Below are 13,725 nucleotides of genomic sequence, written 5' to 3' on the forward strand. Positions count from 1 at the left end.
TTCGGAGCTTGTATTCTATCACTTGACCGATTTAACGTTTGAAGCGTCGCACAACGGTGCGTATTGACTGCTCGAAATAGTTTGTTGCAGGGGTCACCAACTCAAGTCCGAGAGAGCTCCTATTCTGCATGATTTAGATGAGTAAGCTCTGCAGAAGCCTGCTAACTGTTGTGATCATTTGAATCAGGTGTGTTGGGTGGGGGGGGGGGGTTGAAAACCGTGTTGTTGTTTTTTAGTAATGGTGACAAGTGCCGCTCAAAAGTTTGGGATAGTTTTTATATTGTACTTCCAAATAAGGTACGTGGGAATTGGCTTGCAGATACATACGCCTTCTATTGTAAATGCATATTTATAAAAGCGGGAAAAGTAGCGAGCGTGAAGAGGAGCTGCCTAAGTCTTATTGTGATGAAAATACTACTTAATTAAAAAAAAAAAAAACTTGTAAATAGTTCTGTCTCCTTTAGTTTATTCTGTTCAGAAGTACTCCGGTTATAATAAAGATGAGCACATAATAATGAAAATAACTTTGTGGCAACTTCTATTTAAATGAACAGACAGTTATGTAAATAATACAAATCCATCAATATCATTTTTACTTTTATTGTTGCAAGAAGAGAGTGAATGTTTTCCTGCTTAGATGACATAGGTTGCATTGACTTGAACTCTTCCACTCAATGTGCCAGTTTATTTAATTGAAGCACCAAAGCTCTGAATTTCTGAGTTTCGCCACAATTTGAAAGAAAGCTTCATGACGCTTCATCTCTACGCATTACAAGTTAACTTCAAACAATTCAAATATGTATAACTAAAAACGTGTGTATTAGTTGGGGTGAGGGTCATTTTACGACATCCATCATCATATGGCAGTATTATAAATACATGTGAACAGTACTTGTCAAGACAATAAATATTTGTGGGTGGGTGAAGGTACTAATAGTTTAAAAAAAAAAACGCAATGTATTTGAATTACAATGACAAACTTGTCATTCACAAAAAACATAATGGAAAGAATAAAGTGAAAAGAAAAAACATTTCACATGTGCACAAGGTTTGTTACAATATAAAAAGGACCAGTGGGCTTTTGTACTCAAAATGGGAACATGTATGATTCATCCATAAAGTTTAAAGGCTTATTTAGCATTTGACAAAGTAGCAAAATGCATTTAAAAAGAATCGCCTAATATTATGAGCAAAAAAAGTACAAGTGGTCGTATAAAGAAGAAAAAGGTACTTGAGATTAAAAATAATGTATTTTCAGTGGCAACTGGCTTTTTAAAAATATTTGTTACACTTTTTGCTTTTTATGTTTGCGAAGTAATTAGTCACATTTTTCGGGAAAAGTCAATATTCTGACATGGATTTTTCTTTTTCTAGATATTTCACACGAGAGAAAAATCCCTGTATACTTACAAGAAAAACAGTCCAAAAAGTTATTAATTTGTTCTCCCCTAAAAGTTAGGATTTGTTATTTGAATAATCACAAGACAAAATTAGAACTTGAAGAGGTGGGACCCTTTGAGACCATTAAAAGGTACACGCTTGAGTCAAGTTCAAATGAGGACATTGCCAAGTCGCATGATGACATTTATCAATAGTATAAAAAAAAAGTGGCTCAAACTGCTATCTTGTGGAGCAAATACAAGAATTATTATTAATTGTGCGATTATGGTCAACGGTTTCAGTTTGATGAATATATCATTTTGCTGACTATTTGTAGTTACATTTTGAATAATTTTAATTCGAGATCTGTAAACCGATGGAGATACTGTACCTGCCAAAACTAAATTACATCCATCTGCAACACCGAGGATGAATGACGTCACTTTTGCCGTTCCTGTTCATGGTGTTTCTCTTTACGGATATCTACTATTAAGCTGATCTGCAACTGAATCTGCAACTCCATTTTTAGCTATCTGCAGTAGATGGCCACTTCTTCTCGTTACGAGACATGGAGATAACTTGAACTAGAATTATGATAAATCCAAATACACTCACTGTATTTTCACTATATTTATGTTGTGAATAGGGCCTGCCTTATGTACGCAATTCTTGTTGTGATGTGGCTCATATGCGACTGGACATGATACCGGTGTTGAGTTTAAGGAAGAAAGCCTTGAGCTTGCACAGTCGGCATTTGTTCTTCTTCTTGCTGTTCTTCTGCTGGACCATCTTACGGCCCTGGTCTTGGTCCTCGTCCCGGTCAATCCAAGGGACCCAGGCGCCACCGTGCTGGTTAGGATGAGCGCGTGGGTCGTCGGGCGGGAAGTAGACAGGAACGGCGGTACGGTTGTAGTGGGCGAGGCGGGCCAGCAGGCGGTGCACCACCTCGGGGCGCTGGTGGGAAAGGTCGCAGCGCTCGTATGGGTCGGCGCTGATGTTAAACAGCCAAATGCTTTTGGCCGACTTGCCGTCGTTTTGGCTCCGGAGCGACGGGAACGCCCGCTCCAGGTTCCACCAGCGTCCCGCCAATGTCGGCAGGACCTCCACACAAACAAATAAGCAGAATCAATCAAATTCATTCAAGAAAAATCCAATAAAGACTTAAAACTGAATGTTTTTGGGGAGTTTTATACATAAAAATACATTATCTAAAGATTAGTTTTTAAAAATATTTTCCCCAAATAAACTAATTCAGAAATTTACAAAGAAATCTAAAAATTATTTTTGAAAACTTACCAAAATAGAAAAAAATCACACAGAACCCATTTTCCTTCAAAATACACATTCAAATTAAAATTACCAAAATTAAAAAATACAACTATGAAAAAAGTTTTTCCTCTAAAAAAAATATACACCACAAAAATGCTTTTCCCCCCCAAAAAATTATTTTTCTCTCAATATACAACTTAAAGAATTACAGTTAACAGAATAAAAAAACAATTATTTTAAAAACTTCTACACCAAAATACAAGTTTAAAAAAGATACCATGGAAAAGGCAATTTCTATATTATTATTCCTAAATAATATATATTTTTTTATATCTCCAGTAACTATACACATACACTAAGACACTTTTTGTAAAAGAAAATACAAACTGGCAAAGATGATTTCAACTGATAGAACGATAAGACAATAAATAAATTGCTTGCACAGATCATCTTTTTATTTGTCTTCACACAAGAGCTACTGTTGGCCACGGCCGACGCCGGAAACAAGAAACTAACCCGCGAGCCGAATTGGCACATGAGCTAACAACGAGTTCCTTCTCCCCGGGGAGACGTGCCATGTGTACACTTAACACTCGGGCACCAGAATGCAGAAAACAGAATGTGCAACACCAGAACACTTATGTATCAGCCATGCACGGATCATGTCCTCGAGATCACATTTACAACGCTCATAAGCAATATTAGCTTTTCAATTCCACCTTCATTTGTCGTCATTATTGTTACAACTTACTTTGACGTATCGTTGTTATCATATCATACCTTCGCAGTAAAAAGGAAGCCAATTGTCACTGTCACTGCTCAGATGTTTACACCAGTCCCCTGTCTGCGCCTATCAGACTGCATTTTGGTTTGGTTTGTCGCGCTGGATAAAACTTCTCCTTTCTTCTTTTTTGGGGATCCGTGCCAGCTGTGCTCAAACGTGCCCTTTTCTTACTCCCAGCAGATTCCATACCCGTCAATGTAAAAGCTTGTTTATGCCAAGTGTCTAAGGGGTGAGCACTTCTTCTATGCGTTATGGTGCAGAAGTGGTCACTTTTATTTTATTTTTAGCATTCCAGCACTACATTCAAATCACAGAATTTTTTTTTTAAACAGTGCAGAAGTGAGAGGAAAAAAATTTGGAAACTCTATTTAGAAGAGCTTTATAGGCTTATCGACGCAGTTGTTGTAAACACGTTAGGACTTATTCTACACATCAGGGCATTGCTGCTGCAAAATCTAATTCTAACATTTAAACTTGCTTGATGCAACTTAAAAAAAGAAAAAAAAGTCATACAAATGCACCAATTTCTCTTCAAAAATAATATTGCTCAAATTTATCCCCCCCCCAAAAAAATCTTTAATAGTACTTTTTTTTTATTACACGTATGTCCCTCAATTTTTTTTATTCTTACAAAAAATACTTTTTCCTTCAAAAATAAATAAATATTTTTTTTAAATGGTGCTGAAGATGCGAATAGCAAGTAACACATACCTGCGGAGGTACCCACTCTCCGTGTCCAGGGTCTCCAGTGAGCAGTTTCCAGTCGCCGACCCTGATGGCCGCCTGGACCGATGTGTCCCACACGGGCGACTCGAGGAGCTTGTTGGCACTGTTGGGCGGGGGCGCGCTCTCAAAAAAAGTAGGCGGAGACAAGGATGTAGGCGAAGGAGAGCGTTTGGCCTTGAGCCGCGATTGTCGCTTGCTGTCGGTCCACGACAGATTGTGCTCCGGAGATGCAGTCCTTTTGGACTTGGGCGCTTTGCTTTTAGGGTGGGACGCACGAGTGATGGACCGGTCTAGGCGACCTTTGAGCTCCGAATACAACTTTTTGGTGGCTTTGGACTTTGACAACTTGAAGGCAGACTTTTGCTTGGGTTTTTGCTTCAGAAGTTTCTTCCTTTTCTTTTGCTGCTTCTTCTTCTTGGGCTTCTTGAATTCTTTTAAGAGTGAGTCTCCTGTCAAATCAAAACAAATATCACGTGAATTTTCAGGTTGATCGACACGTGAATGAACGTATGACGAACAGCTTTGGATCTCCGTATGCTCAAACTCCTGTTTGTGCCATACCAGAATTTGGTGGGGAGAAAGTTGTTGTTTTTCAAGGAACAGTAAATATAGAAAAAAAGTTATATATTATGTTCAAAATGTTGTTTTATAAACTTTTTTTCCCCTCCCCTCCAGGAAAATAATGTTATCCTGTCAAGGAAAAAGGCCATATTAAGAGAGAAAATGTGTGATCTTAAAGTTTTTTTTCTTCTTCGTTTATTTAACCGCAGTACTTTGTTAGGATTTTTTTTCTCTCTAGAAAAAAAAAAAAGTTGTAATTCATAGAAATGTAGGTTGAGGGGTTCAAATTAAGTCATATTTTCTGGGAAAAGCCATATTTTATAGGAATAAAGTTGGAGTCATATTTGTGGGATTTTTCAGTGACTGCAGAGAACAGTCACGTTGAAATGTCCTCCATGAATCAGCCAATTGGAAGACAAGATGCCAAAAATGTGATTAGCAATTAGCTTAATTGATGTGACTTGTGAGCTTACTTGAGGTGACTCAACTAATCGCTTCGACCAAGACTGGAGAACAGTTTGGTCGACCAACTCATAAATTCAGCAACTTTAGAAATTTGTTATAACCTTTTTAACAACAACTAAACGTAGTCTGTTTTGACCACACCGGCCCAAACTCGGCGTTCTGCTGATGTCATTCACTGGTTTACCTGCGGCTCTGTGCGGAGCGTCCCAAGTGTGGGTGGGCGCGGGGGGCTTGTGCAGGGGGTCAATGTTGTGCAGGATCTCCTGGCGAGGAGACGCTTTGTCTTCGCTGATGGCGGCCCACACGTCGAAGCCGTCCAGACCTTGGCTCTGTGAAAGGAAAGCACATGCACTTTGGTACTCATGGGACATGTTTAATTCATAGATGGGGTAGAAAAAAAGTGACTATAATAAAATAATTCATTGTATGATTTGTAATTCATTTGTAAAAAAAAAAAAAAAGTTTGTAGAAATGTTTTTATGAATATTATAATTAAATTCCCCTATAAATTTATGTTTTTGTTTTGAAACAATCCATTCAAATTGGGAGTGAATTATTTATTTTACCAAATTTATGTAAATACATCCCAAATGCATTCATGGAATATGAAAAATCTACCCCTTCTTAACCATCACAGGGGGCGGCCATTTTGCCTTATACTGACACTTGCTGTCAACTGAAAATGACATCACAGTAAGGGCTCAGTTTGCAAAAGTCACATGACCAAACCCATAAAAAAGCTGAGCCTCGACGGTTGTTACCCGAGCAACTGCGATGTTATTTTCAGTCGGCAAGTGACAAAATGGCTGCCCCTTGAGATGGATAATGGGTGCATTTTGCTGCTTAATTTATATTCTACAAACAAAATATGAATCAGAATAACATGTTTAAAGTAGTGGGGACGCATAGAACATAATTTTGACCCTGACTTACCCCTGCTAGCTGCGTTATGCTCCAATGTAGTATTTGTACTCAACTTATACTGTATTTATGATGTAGCTTATGCTTGAGTAAAAATACCGAACCGGTCATATAATTTGCCCGAACCCGTGACTTAAAAAGCGTGTCAAGTTGTCTTCTCGAAGTCGTGGCTGCTTGACTTGTTGAAGTTTTTTTTTTGTCTTCAGGCAGCCAAAGGCGACGACTACTGTCAAAACTTCTGTGTGTGTAGCGAGCCAGCTTTCAACTTTGCTCTGCGGGAAGTGCCAATAAAAGTCAACAATTTATGTTTGAAGTCATCCAAAAAAGTATCCATGAGCTCCATGTTTTGTGCGCCGCTGACATCCGAGGAGCACATTCATCTCCATTACTGTCAAATGTGCTTTTTACTTTTACGGCCACTGTGGAAAACTTGCCAACGCTTCGACACAGATTCAGAATTATTGCTACTCATCAAAAGCACTCAACAAACGTTTTTACAGCTTCATAAAGCCGTCCAGAGCGTTTATGTTTTTTTTTTTACATCAGGTAAAATGATTATCACATTTATTTTGATCAATATTGTAATCACAATTATTAAACACACTCGCACTCGCTTATTATTTAGGCCTCTTAATGAAGCCTTTACCATGTTCGCCCCCTAGTGGTTGGCTGACTACTGTTTGAGAAAGCCCTTCAGTGGCTCAGCAGCAGGGCCTCCATTTAAAATGTGAAAATATCACCGACAATCAGGTTACCTCGTAAGTCACAACTCAATTTCATATTTTTTCAGAAATTATACTTTTGGTCAGTGTGGGTGTGATTTTATGAATTATTGCTCAATCAAAAGTGTTAAAATGGCTTGTTCTCCTTTTATGAGGTAATATTAACGGTTGAAAAAAACACATCATTTTTGGGGTATCCTGAAAAGTGACGATCTTGGAGGTGAGAGGTTTTGGCCCAATGCCACTGATAAGCGTTTTTGTTTCAGAAAAAAGTTCTGAAATGAAAGATCATTTGTTTCAGGATAAAGTACTTTTTTCTCAAAACATCACACGAACAAAGATGAGTAAGATCTTGAGTCGTCTTTTTTTCTATAGCTTGTTTTATTTTTTTCTAGCCTAACAGAGTAAAAATCGTCATGACTTACCTGGCTGACGTTTCCTCCAGCGAGCGTGAGCAGGGTGGGGAACCAGTCGGTGATGTGAACCAGAGCGTTTGATACTCGCCTCCGTCGCCGCAGCAACGGGCTGTGCACGAAGGCCACGCCGCGGACGCCGCCCTCCCAGTACGTACCCTTAAAACAACCAGAACATGTCACGTCATCAAAACCGTACGACTTTGCTGCTGAATGGAATGAGGGTTACTCATCGTGTTGGGATTCACACACATTGTGCAGTTGTTTTTATTCAATTGGGGGAAAAGTCATAAGTCATGTTTAGGAAAATGTCTTCATTCACAAACCCCCCCGCCCCCTTTTTTTTGTTAACAAAAGTGTGGCTTTTTGGGAGCAAAATACTGTTTTTAAATGTTTAAGTATTTCCATTGATTTTTTTTTTCGCCCCAGAAAAAAACACTTTAAATAGTATAATATAAAATTTGACATCTTTCTTTAAAATTATTTTTAAAAGGAGTATTCATGGAATAAATATAATAGAAAATAATTGAAAATTATTTTTAAAGTTGTAATTTAATCTTTTTTTCCCAAGAAAAAGTAGCATAATTATGAGAATAAGAATAGTTAAAATTTTTCATAAAAAAATAAAAATAAAATAAATATATATATATATAACATTATATTTAAGGGGATTAAAAAATTCTTTAAAGTACTTTCTGGGGAGAAATAACATTTCCTATATTCATTTTTAGAACAAGCAAAAAATAATAATTTTCAGGAAGTCTTAGAAATATCTATTATCACGTTGTTTTTCAGAAAGATAGTCAAAATTGTAAAAGCTAAAATAATAAGAATAAGAATGAGATTACACATTGGAGCACAATTTTCTGACAACTGTTTTTAACTCATTTTTGGATGCAGAATGCAAAACGTATCAGTTTTCCTCTATCGTGTCAAGTTTCTGAGCTATAGGATCCCTGTTTTCTGACAACATATCTTCAATATGCATTCATGCAAATAAAGATGGAATAATTACAAGCTTTGACAACTAAAAAAGCAGCAAACAAAATGAAGACAACTGCACAAACAAGTTGCCACGTAACTGTCGATGAGGCCAATCGTAATCGGCTCTTCTTACTACAGCTACGGAATTTTGTTTATCTGGAGGGTAGGCTGTGGAGAAAATACTTGACGCGCTAGGAAAAAAATGAGTCAGCATGCCAATTTGAGCTTTAATCAGAACATTTTTCCTAAACTGTTTCCCAGTGTTATTGGTTATGTCGTCCTTCTCTAAAATACTGTGAAGTCCAAATAAGTGACATTTTGTTTTGCGGAGCCCATGCACAGCCAGTCGCCGGGCGTTTTGCGTTACCTTTCGCCCCCGGAGCGGCCAGTTGCTCCCGCCAGTGAAGGGCTGTGCCCCGTTGTCGGTGGAGTAGACGATGACGCTGTCGCGGTACAAGCCCGACTTGCGCAGTGCGTAGGTAATGTTGCGCACTGCCTCGTCCACTGTTGACACCATGGCGGCGAACTTTCTCCGCGCCACGTCGGCCATGCCGCGGTACGGGTAGATGTATGACTTGGGCGGCTGCAGCGGCGTGTGCACTGCCTGTGCACGTAAAACACCAAAACACTTTAGGGAACAAACAAATCTCTCCGACAAAAGATTATTCTGGTTTAAAAAAAAATAATTAAAAAAAGTATTTAAAAATGTTTCTTTAAAAAAAAAAGTATTTGAAGGAGTCAAATTTTTGGTGAGGAAATAATTAAGAAAATAGAAAAATGTGTCGATTTCTCGGGGGGGAGAGTGAGTCCTTTTTAAAAAGTAGCATTTTTTTAAGTGGTAATTTTACATTACAAAGGGATTTTTTGAGATTTTTCTTTTTTTTATTGCACTACAACAATGTTGTAATTTTTCTATTGTTGGTATTTACTGTAGAATTTTTTTTGTTAAATTACATTACTATAATTTGGTAATTTTTCTATTGTTGGTATTTACTGTAGAAAAAAAGTTTTTTGAGAAGAAACTATTTTTAGAATAAATGTTTATGAATACTTTTTTAAAAGCAAATCCTTTCTTTTTTTTACAAAAAAGCGCATCACTATTCAAATAATTTATATATATATATATATTATTTTAAAGATTTTCTCTCTCTGCAAAGTGGTCGCCGCACACGTCACGTCCCCCCCCCCCCAAAGAGTAGCAATGAACTTAATTAGGATTAAAACATTTTTTTTAAGTTACATAATTTTAGAAATAATTGCATGAGAATAATTTTTTTGGGGGGGGGGTTAAGTTAAGGTTAAGGTCTTAAGGTTAAGTTGTAAGTTAAGATAAAAAAATAATAATAATAATAATAAAAAAATAATAAAAAACATTTAGAAAAGGTCCCCAAAAAGTACTAATCTTCCTTTGGGGAAAAAAAGTTTTTTTTGTTGGTTTTTTTGATCTTATTGCGTTTTGTCAATAGCTTAAGAGAATATAGTTGTATTTGATTATTTATTTATTTTTCTAATTGACCTACCTGCAGGGAAAGGAGCAGGAAGATGGGTTGCCGGGTGGGATCGTGACTCTGGAGGATCTTGCGAGCTCGCTGCGTGAAGAGCGTGGTGGAGTATTTGCCCTCGTGACCCCAGGCCACGCTCTCGTTGTCGTGGAGGTCGTAGCCGCACAGGCCGGGGCCGTCACATGACCCGTAACTGCGCACGCGAGCCAAACGCGCACGCGCGCAAGCCAGTCGCAACGTCACACCTTGTGATCAATGAAAACCCCACAAGCAAGCACTCGTTACCTGTAGTAGTCCACACTTCCCGTTAAGGATCCGAAGAAAGAGTCAAAGCCTTTCCTGGTGGGCAGGCACGCCTTCCTGGATGCGAGACCATAAGCCGAGTCCGAATAAGCGATCGCTCGTTGCGCGGGTGACGACTGAATTGCGTGGCGCTCACGTGTAGAATCCCAGATGCCACTTGCCCACCATGTGCGTGGCGTAGCCGGCCTGGCGCAGCCTCTGGGGGAGCGTGTCCATGTTGGGGGGGAGGCAGCTGGGCTGGCTCGGCCTGATGATGGAGTGCTGGAGCCCCGTGTGGATCTGGTACCTGCACGAACAAACAATACTTGTGGAACAGTAGCGTACTAGAGGAGCACTAACTAGTACCTGCCGGTGAGGAGCTGGCTGCGCGACGGCGTGCAGATGGGCTGGACGTAGTAGTTCTCCAGCTTGACACCCTCAGCCGCCAACTTGTCCAACGTGGGCGTCTTGATGCTCGGGTTGTGGTAGCCGATGTCGTTGAAGCCCTGATGGAGGGAAAGTCCGCAAATCATCATCATCATCATCCAAGACCAACTGTCCCGTTGCCAAACCTCCCTAAGTGGCGCATTGACTTGCAAGTTTGTCCAAATAGCAGAAGATTTCATTAGAGCGCACTTCACACCCCCACAGCTAGATGGCAGCAGCAGCAGCCTTCACAACATCTGGCCACCATCAATTCGCGTCGCTCTTGCACACCCACCTGATCATCGATGAGGATGAAGATGATGTGCGGCTGCTTCCTGCCGCCCTTCGCCGTCGTCGTGTCGTTCTCAACGTCATCGACGTTGTCGTTCCCGTCATTACGGCGTTCTTCCCGATGATCGCAGCAGCTGCGGTGCAGGCGGACAACACAAAGAAACAGGAGCAGCGATGTGGCGGCGGCCGCCCGCATCTTTCCTGCGGGGACCATAAAAATTGGGGATTATGTGAATCTACCACCAGGGGGCAGACCTCCAAAACACTTTCAGCCAGCATCCTTGCTTTTTCTTAGGATTTTTTTCAGTAGGAGCTCATAAGAAAAAGATTATACACAAAAAGTGGTGTCATCACTTGATAGATAAGAAAAATAAAATAGTACTATTATTTAGTTTTCTGTTGTTTTTACATATTTAGTATTTGTATTTTTTTTTTGAAAAAAACTTTTTTCTAAGCTGCTTTTATTTAATCATCTAAAAAAAAATGTTTTTTAGGTGGGAAAAGTTAATTTTTTCAAATTATACAACCTACATATTTTACTGAATAAAACGGGTGGGATCAATACAAATGGGGGGAGTGGAGAGGGGGGGGGCACCTAAAATTATTCAGTGTTTACATTTTCAAATGATTACTTCTACAACATTCCTAAAAAATCACAATGTCTCATCAATTTATTAGCTATTTTTAGAACAGGCCCATTGGCTACTGATGCCTTGGGGTCACCAACGTGGTGTACCCTTCAGGGTGTAAAAAAAATAGTCATAAAAACAGACTTTCCCAGCTATATATATATATATATAAAGACTATTCTATTTAGCAATCACATGACGCATTCAAACTAATCATGTTATTTTTCTTCTTTTATTATCTAGCATGTTGAAATCACGCTTGCGTTTATGGGTGCTTTGTCTTCAGCTTTCTTCAGTGAGATACAATGACGCCAGGAGATTTTGTATTTCTTTGTTAGGCGCGTGCTTGCAAAGTGCGTGTGAGTCAGACATGCAGCAACTGGTCTTCATTATGTTGCCATGAACTGGTCTCTATCCAATATACCACATATGCACAAATAATGGACTGGTCGCAGCAAATCACAGAGCATGTAAACTAGACACACAAAGGATTGGTCACCAGTCTTTCATGAAGCGAACGGGCACGTTTCGGGAATGTGAAAGGAAAAGCCCACACAAGTAAGAACATGCAAACTCCACATAGCCGAGATTCAAACCCACAACCCCCAAAACTAGCCAACCGTGCTCGCCACTAGAGCACGGTTGTGCTGTCAGACATTTATCACCCAAGTGTGTTATTTAATGAATACAAAAAAAAATGTCAACACATCTGATCTGCCGGCCTGCAGCGTTATGATCAGCTCAAGGCCGCTGTCAATCAATCATCAATCAATCAATGAGTCAATCAATCAATGAATCAAACAATAATACCTCAGGGTGGGCACAATGTGAGTCACTTCATTCTCTTTCTTGCTGTTCAAAGTTTGCTGAGGACGCCGCCGCATGTCCTCAAGTTTCCAAGAGAACTTTCCCTTCCTCCAAAAAACTTTCTTCACACTCCCACTGGAAGAAAAAAAAAAAAAGAACCTCACCACACTTGTCAAGTCACACGTACTCTTTTAACAAGAATTCCACCTTGACCCGCCAAAATAAGAATCTCAAAAGGCAAAACGGCAAATAGCCAATACAAGCGTGAATTCCACGTGCATAATTACTAATAGGTTACGACATAAATAATCATTAAAGTCACACTAAGCTAACGTTCGTAGCTAACGGCTAGCTAGAGGCTATCCCTTTTTCAATCACAGTGGCGCGAACTTTTTTCTTTTATTTTGAAAATACAACTAGTCTGAATCCGCCGCTTTTTTTCCGAGGGGGAAACTTGAGCTTAAAGTGAAGCTCAAAAACTTCTTTTCACGCTGTTTTTGTCGCTCACCCTCCCTTTACTCTTTATTGGACACTAACATCATAATACTAAATGTTTGAACGTCGTATTCTTGGTACCAACGTGAACACATGCTAAACACATGAATGGGAACAAGAAACACGCCATCTGGCAAGGATATGAATAATTCATGATGCATGTAATAAATGAAGCACGTTCAGTCTAATCCAAACCAAATGTATTTTCAGAGCACATTTCAAAACTGCAGACCAAAGTGCTGTCAAATACACAAAATTAACTCCAATATTGTATTAAGACAGGCGGTTCAGAAAATGGATGGATGGATGAATTGTATTAAGAGTGTTTTTATGTATAATCAAATACATGTACTGTAAAGTGTAAACACACAATCAGTAGATTTAACAGCATAAAATAGAATATTAACAGATAGCATGGCTGGTTGAACATTAAATGTAAAACAACATTTTGACATCTCGTCTTGTCACAATTTAACGCTCATCTTTCAGCAGAATATCATGTGGTCAGTGTTATAATGCTGTCATTAATGATCGTTACATTTTTTTTAAATCGTATTATTTACTAATATTTATTACATAAATAAAAAAGTTGCATGTATATGCATTAGATAGTTTTTTTTATGAAATACATATTTTTTACATGTGTGAAATAGAATAAAATAATTAAAGAACGGTGGGAGAAGAATTTACGTGACTGATTAAAAAAAACCCAACAACAACCAACCAAACAAACAAACTTCTGTATCACATTATGACGTCAGGAATAAGCGTCCAAAGAGTTTTTTTTTAACTTTATTGCAATTTACAAAACAAACATGGCAACAGTAAAATTATTCTTTGCACGTATGAAACCAACATAGGGTGATTGCCAGAAGAACGTTATGATTACAAAACACACAATAACTGTATTCACACAGAAATAATTATTTAAACTACCTTGTCATAATTGTCGTTGCAACAATACTTAATACAAAAATGTAATCCACAGAACAAACAGAACAACCTTCGATCATCTATCCAGCTTTCGGGTTTTGGGTCATTTGCCGAAAAAAGACTACAACTCCCATG

The 13,725-nt window shown here is 38.8% G+C and overlaps 1 protein-coding gene across 1 annotated transcript; it reads right to left on the minus strand.

Annotated features, from left to right (window-relative positions):
- Positions 1–580: 580 nt before the first annotated feature.
- LOC147181010 (arylsulfatase I-like) lies at positions 581–12,332 on the minus strand. Its single transcript, XM_086076689.1, has 11 exons — positions 12,166–12,332; positions 10,731–10,927; positions 10,376–10,515; positions 10,167–10,316; positions 10,013–10,087; positions 9,746–9,920; positions 8,593–8,829; positions 7,254–7,400; positions 5,370–5,514; positions 4,145–4,608; positions 581–2,481 (listed from the first exon to the last, which is right to left on the minus strand). The coding sequence occupies exons 2-11, from the start codon at positions 10,920–10,922 to the stop codon at positions 2,065–2,067; spliced, it is 2,142 nt and encodes a 713-aa protein (XP_085932815.1). The 5' UTR covers positions 10,923–10,927; positions 12,166–12,332; the 3' UTR covers positions 581–2,064.
- Positions 12,333–13,725: the final 1,393 nt, after the last annotated feature.

Source organism: Leptonotus elevatus, chromosome 1 (genome assembly GCF_054856555.1).
Source record: "Leptonotus elevatus isolate MCC_2025b chromosome 1, RoL_Lele_1.0, whole genome shotgun sequence".
Classification (NCBI taxonomy): Eukaryota; Metazoa; Chordata; class Actinopteri; order Syngnathiformes; family Syngnathidae; genus Leptonotus; species Leptonotus elevatus.

Coding starts and splice junctions, on each gene's coding strand:
- LOC147181010 (XM_086076689.1), bottom strand. CDS start 10,922: ATGCGGGCGGCCGCCGCCACATCGCTGCTCCTGTTTCTTTGTGTTGTC. Junction 10,317..10,375: donor AGCCAGCTCCTCACCGGCAG/GTACTAGTTAGT, acceptor TTGTTCGTGCAG/GTACCAGATCCACACGGGGC. Junction 2,482..4,144: donor GAGAGTGGGTACCTCCGCAG/GTATGTGTTACT, acceptor GTTTGTGTGGAG/GTCCTGCCGACATTGGCGGG.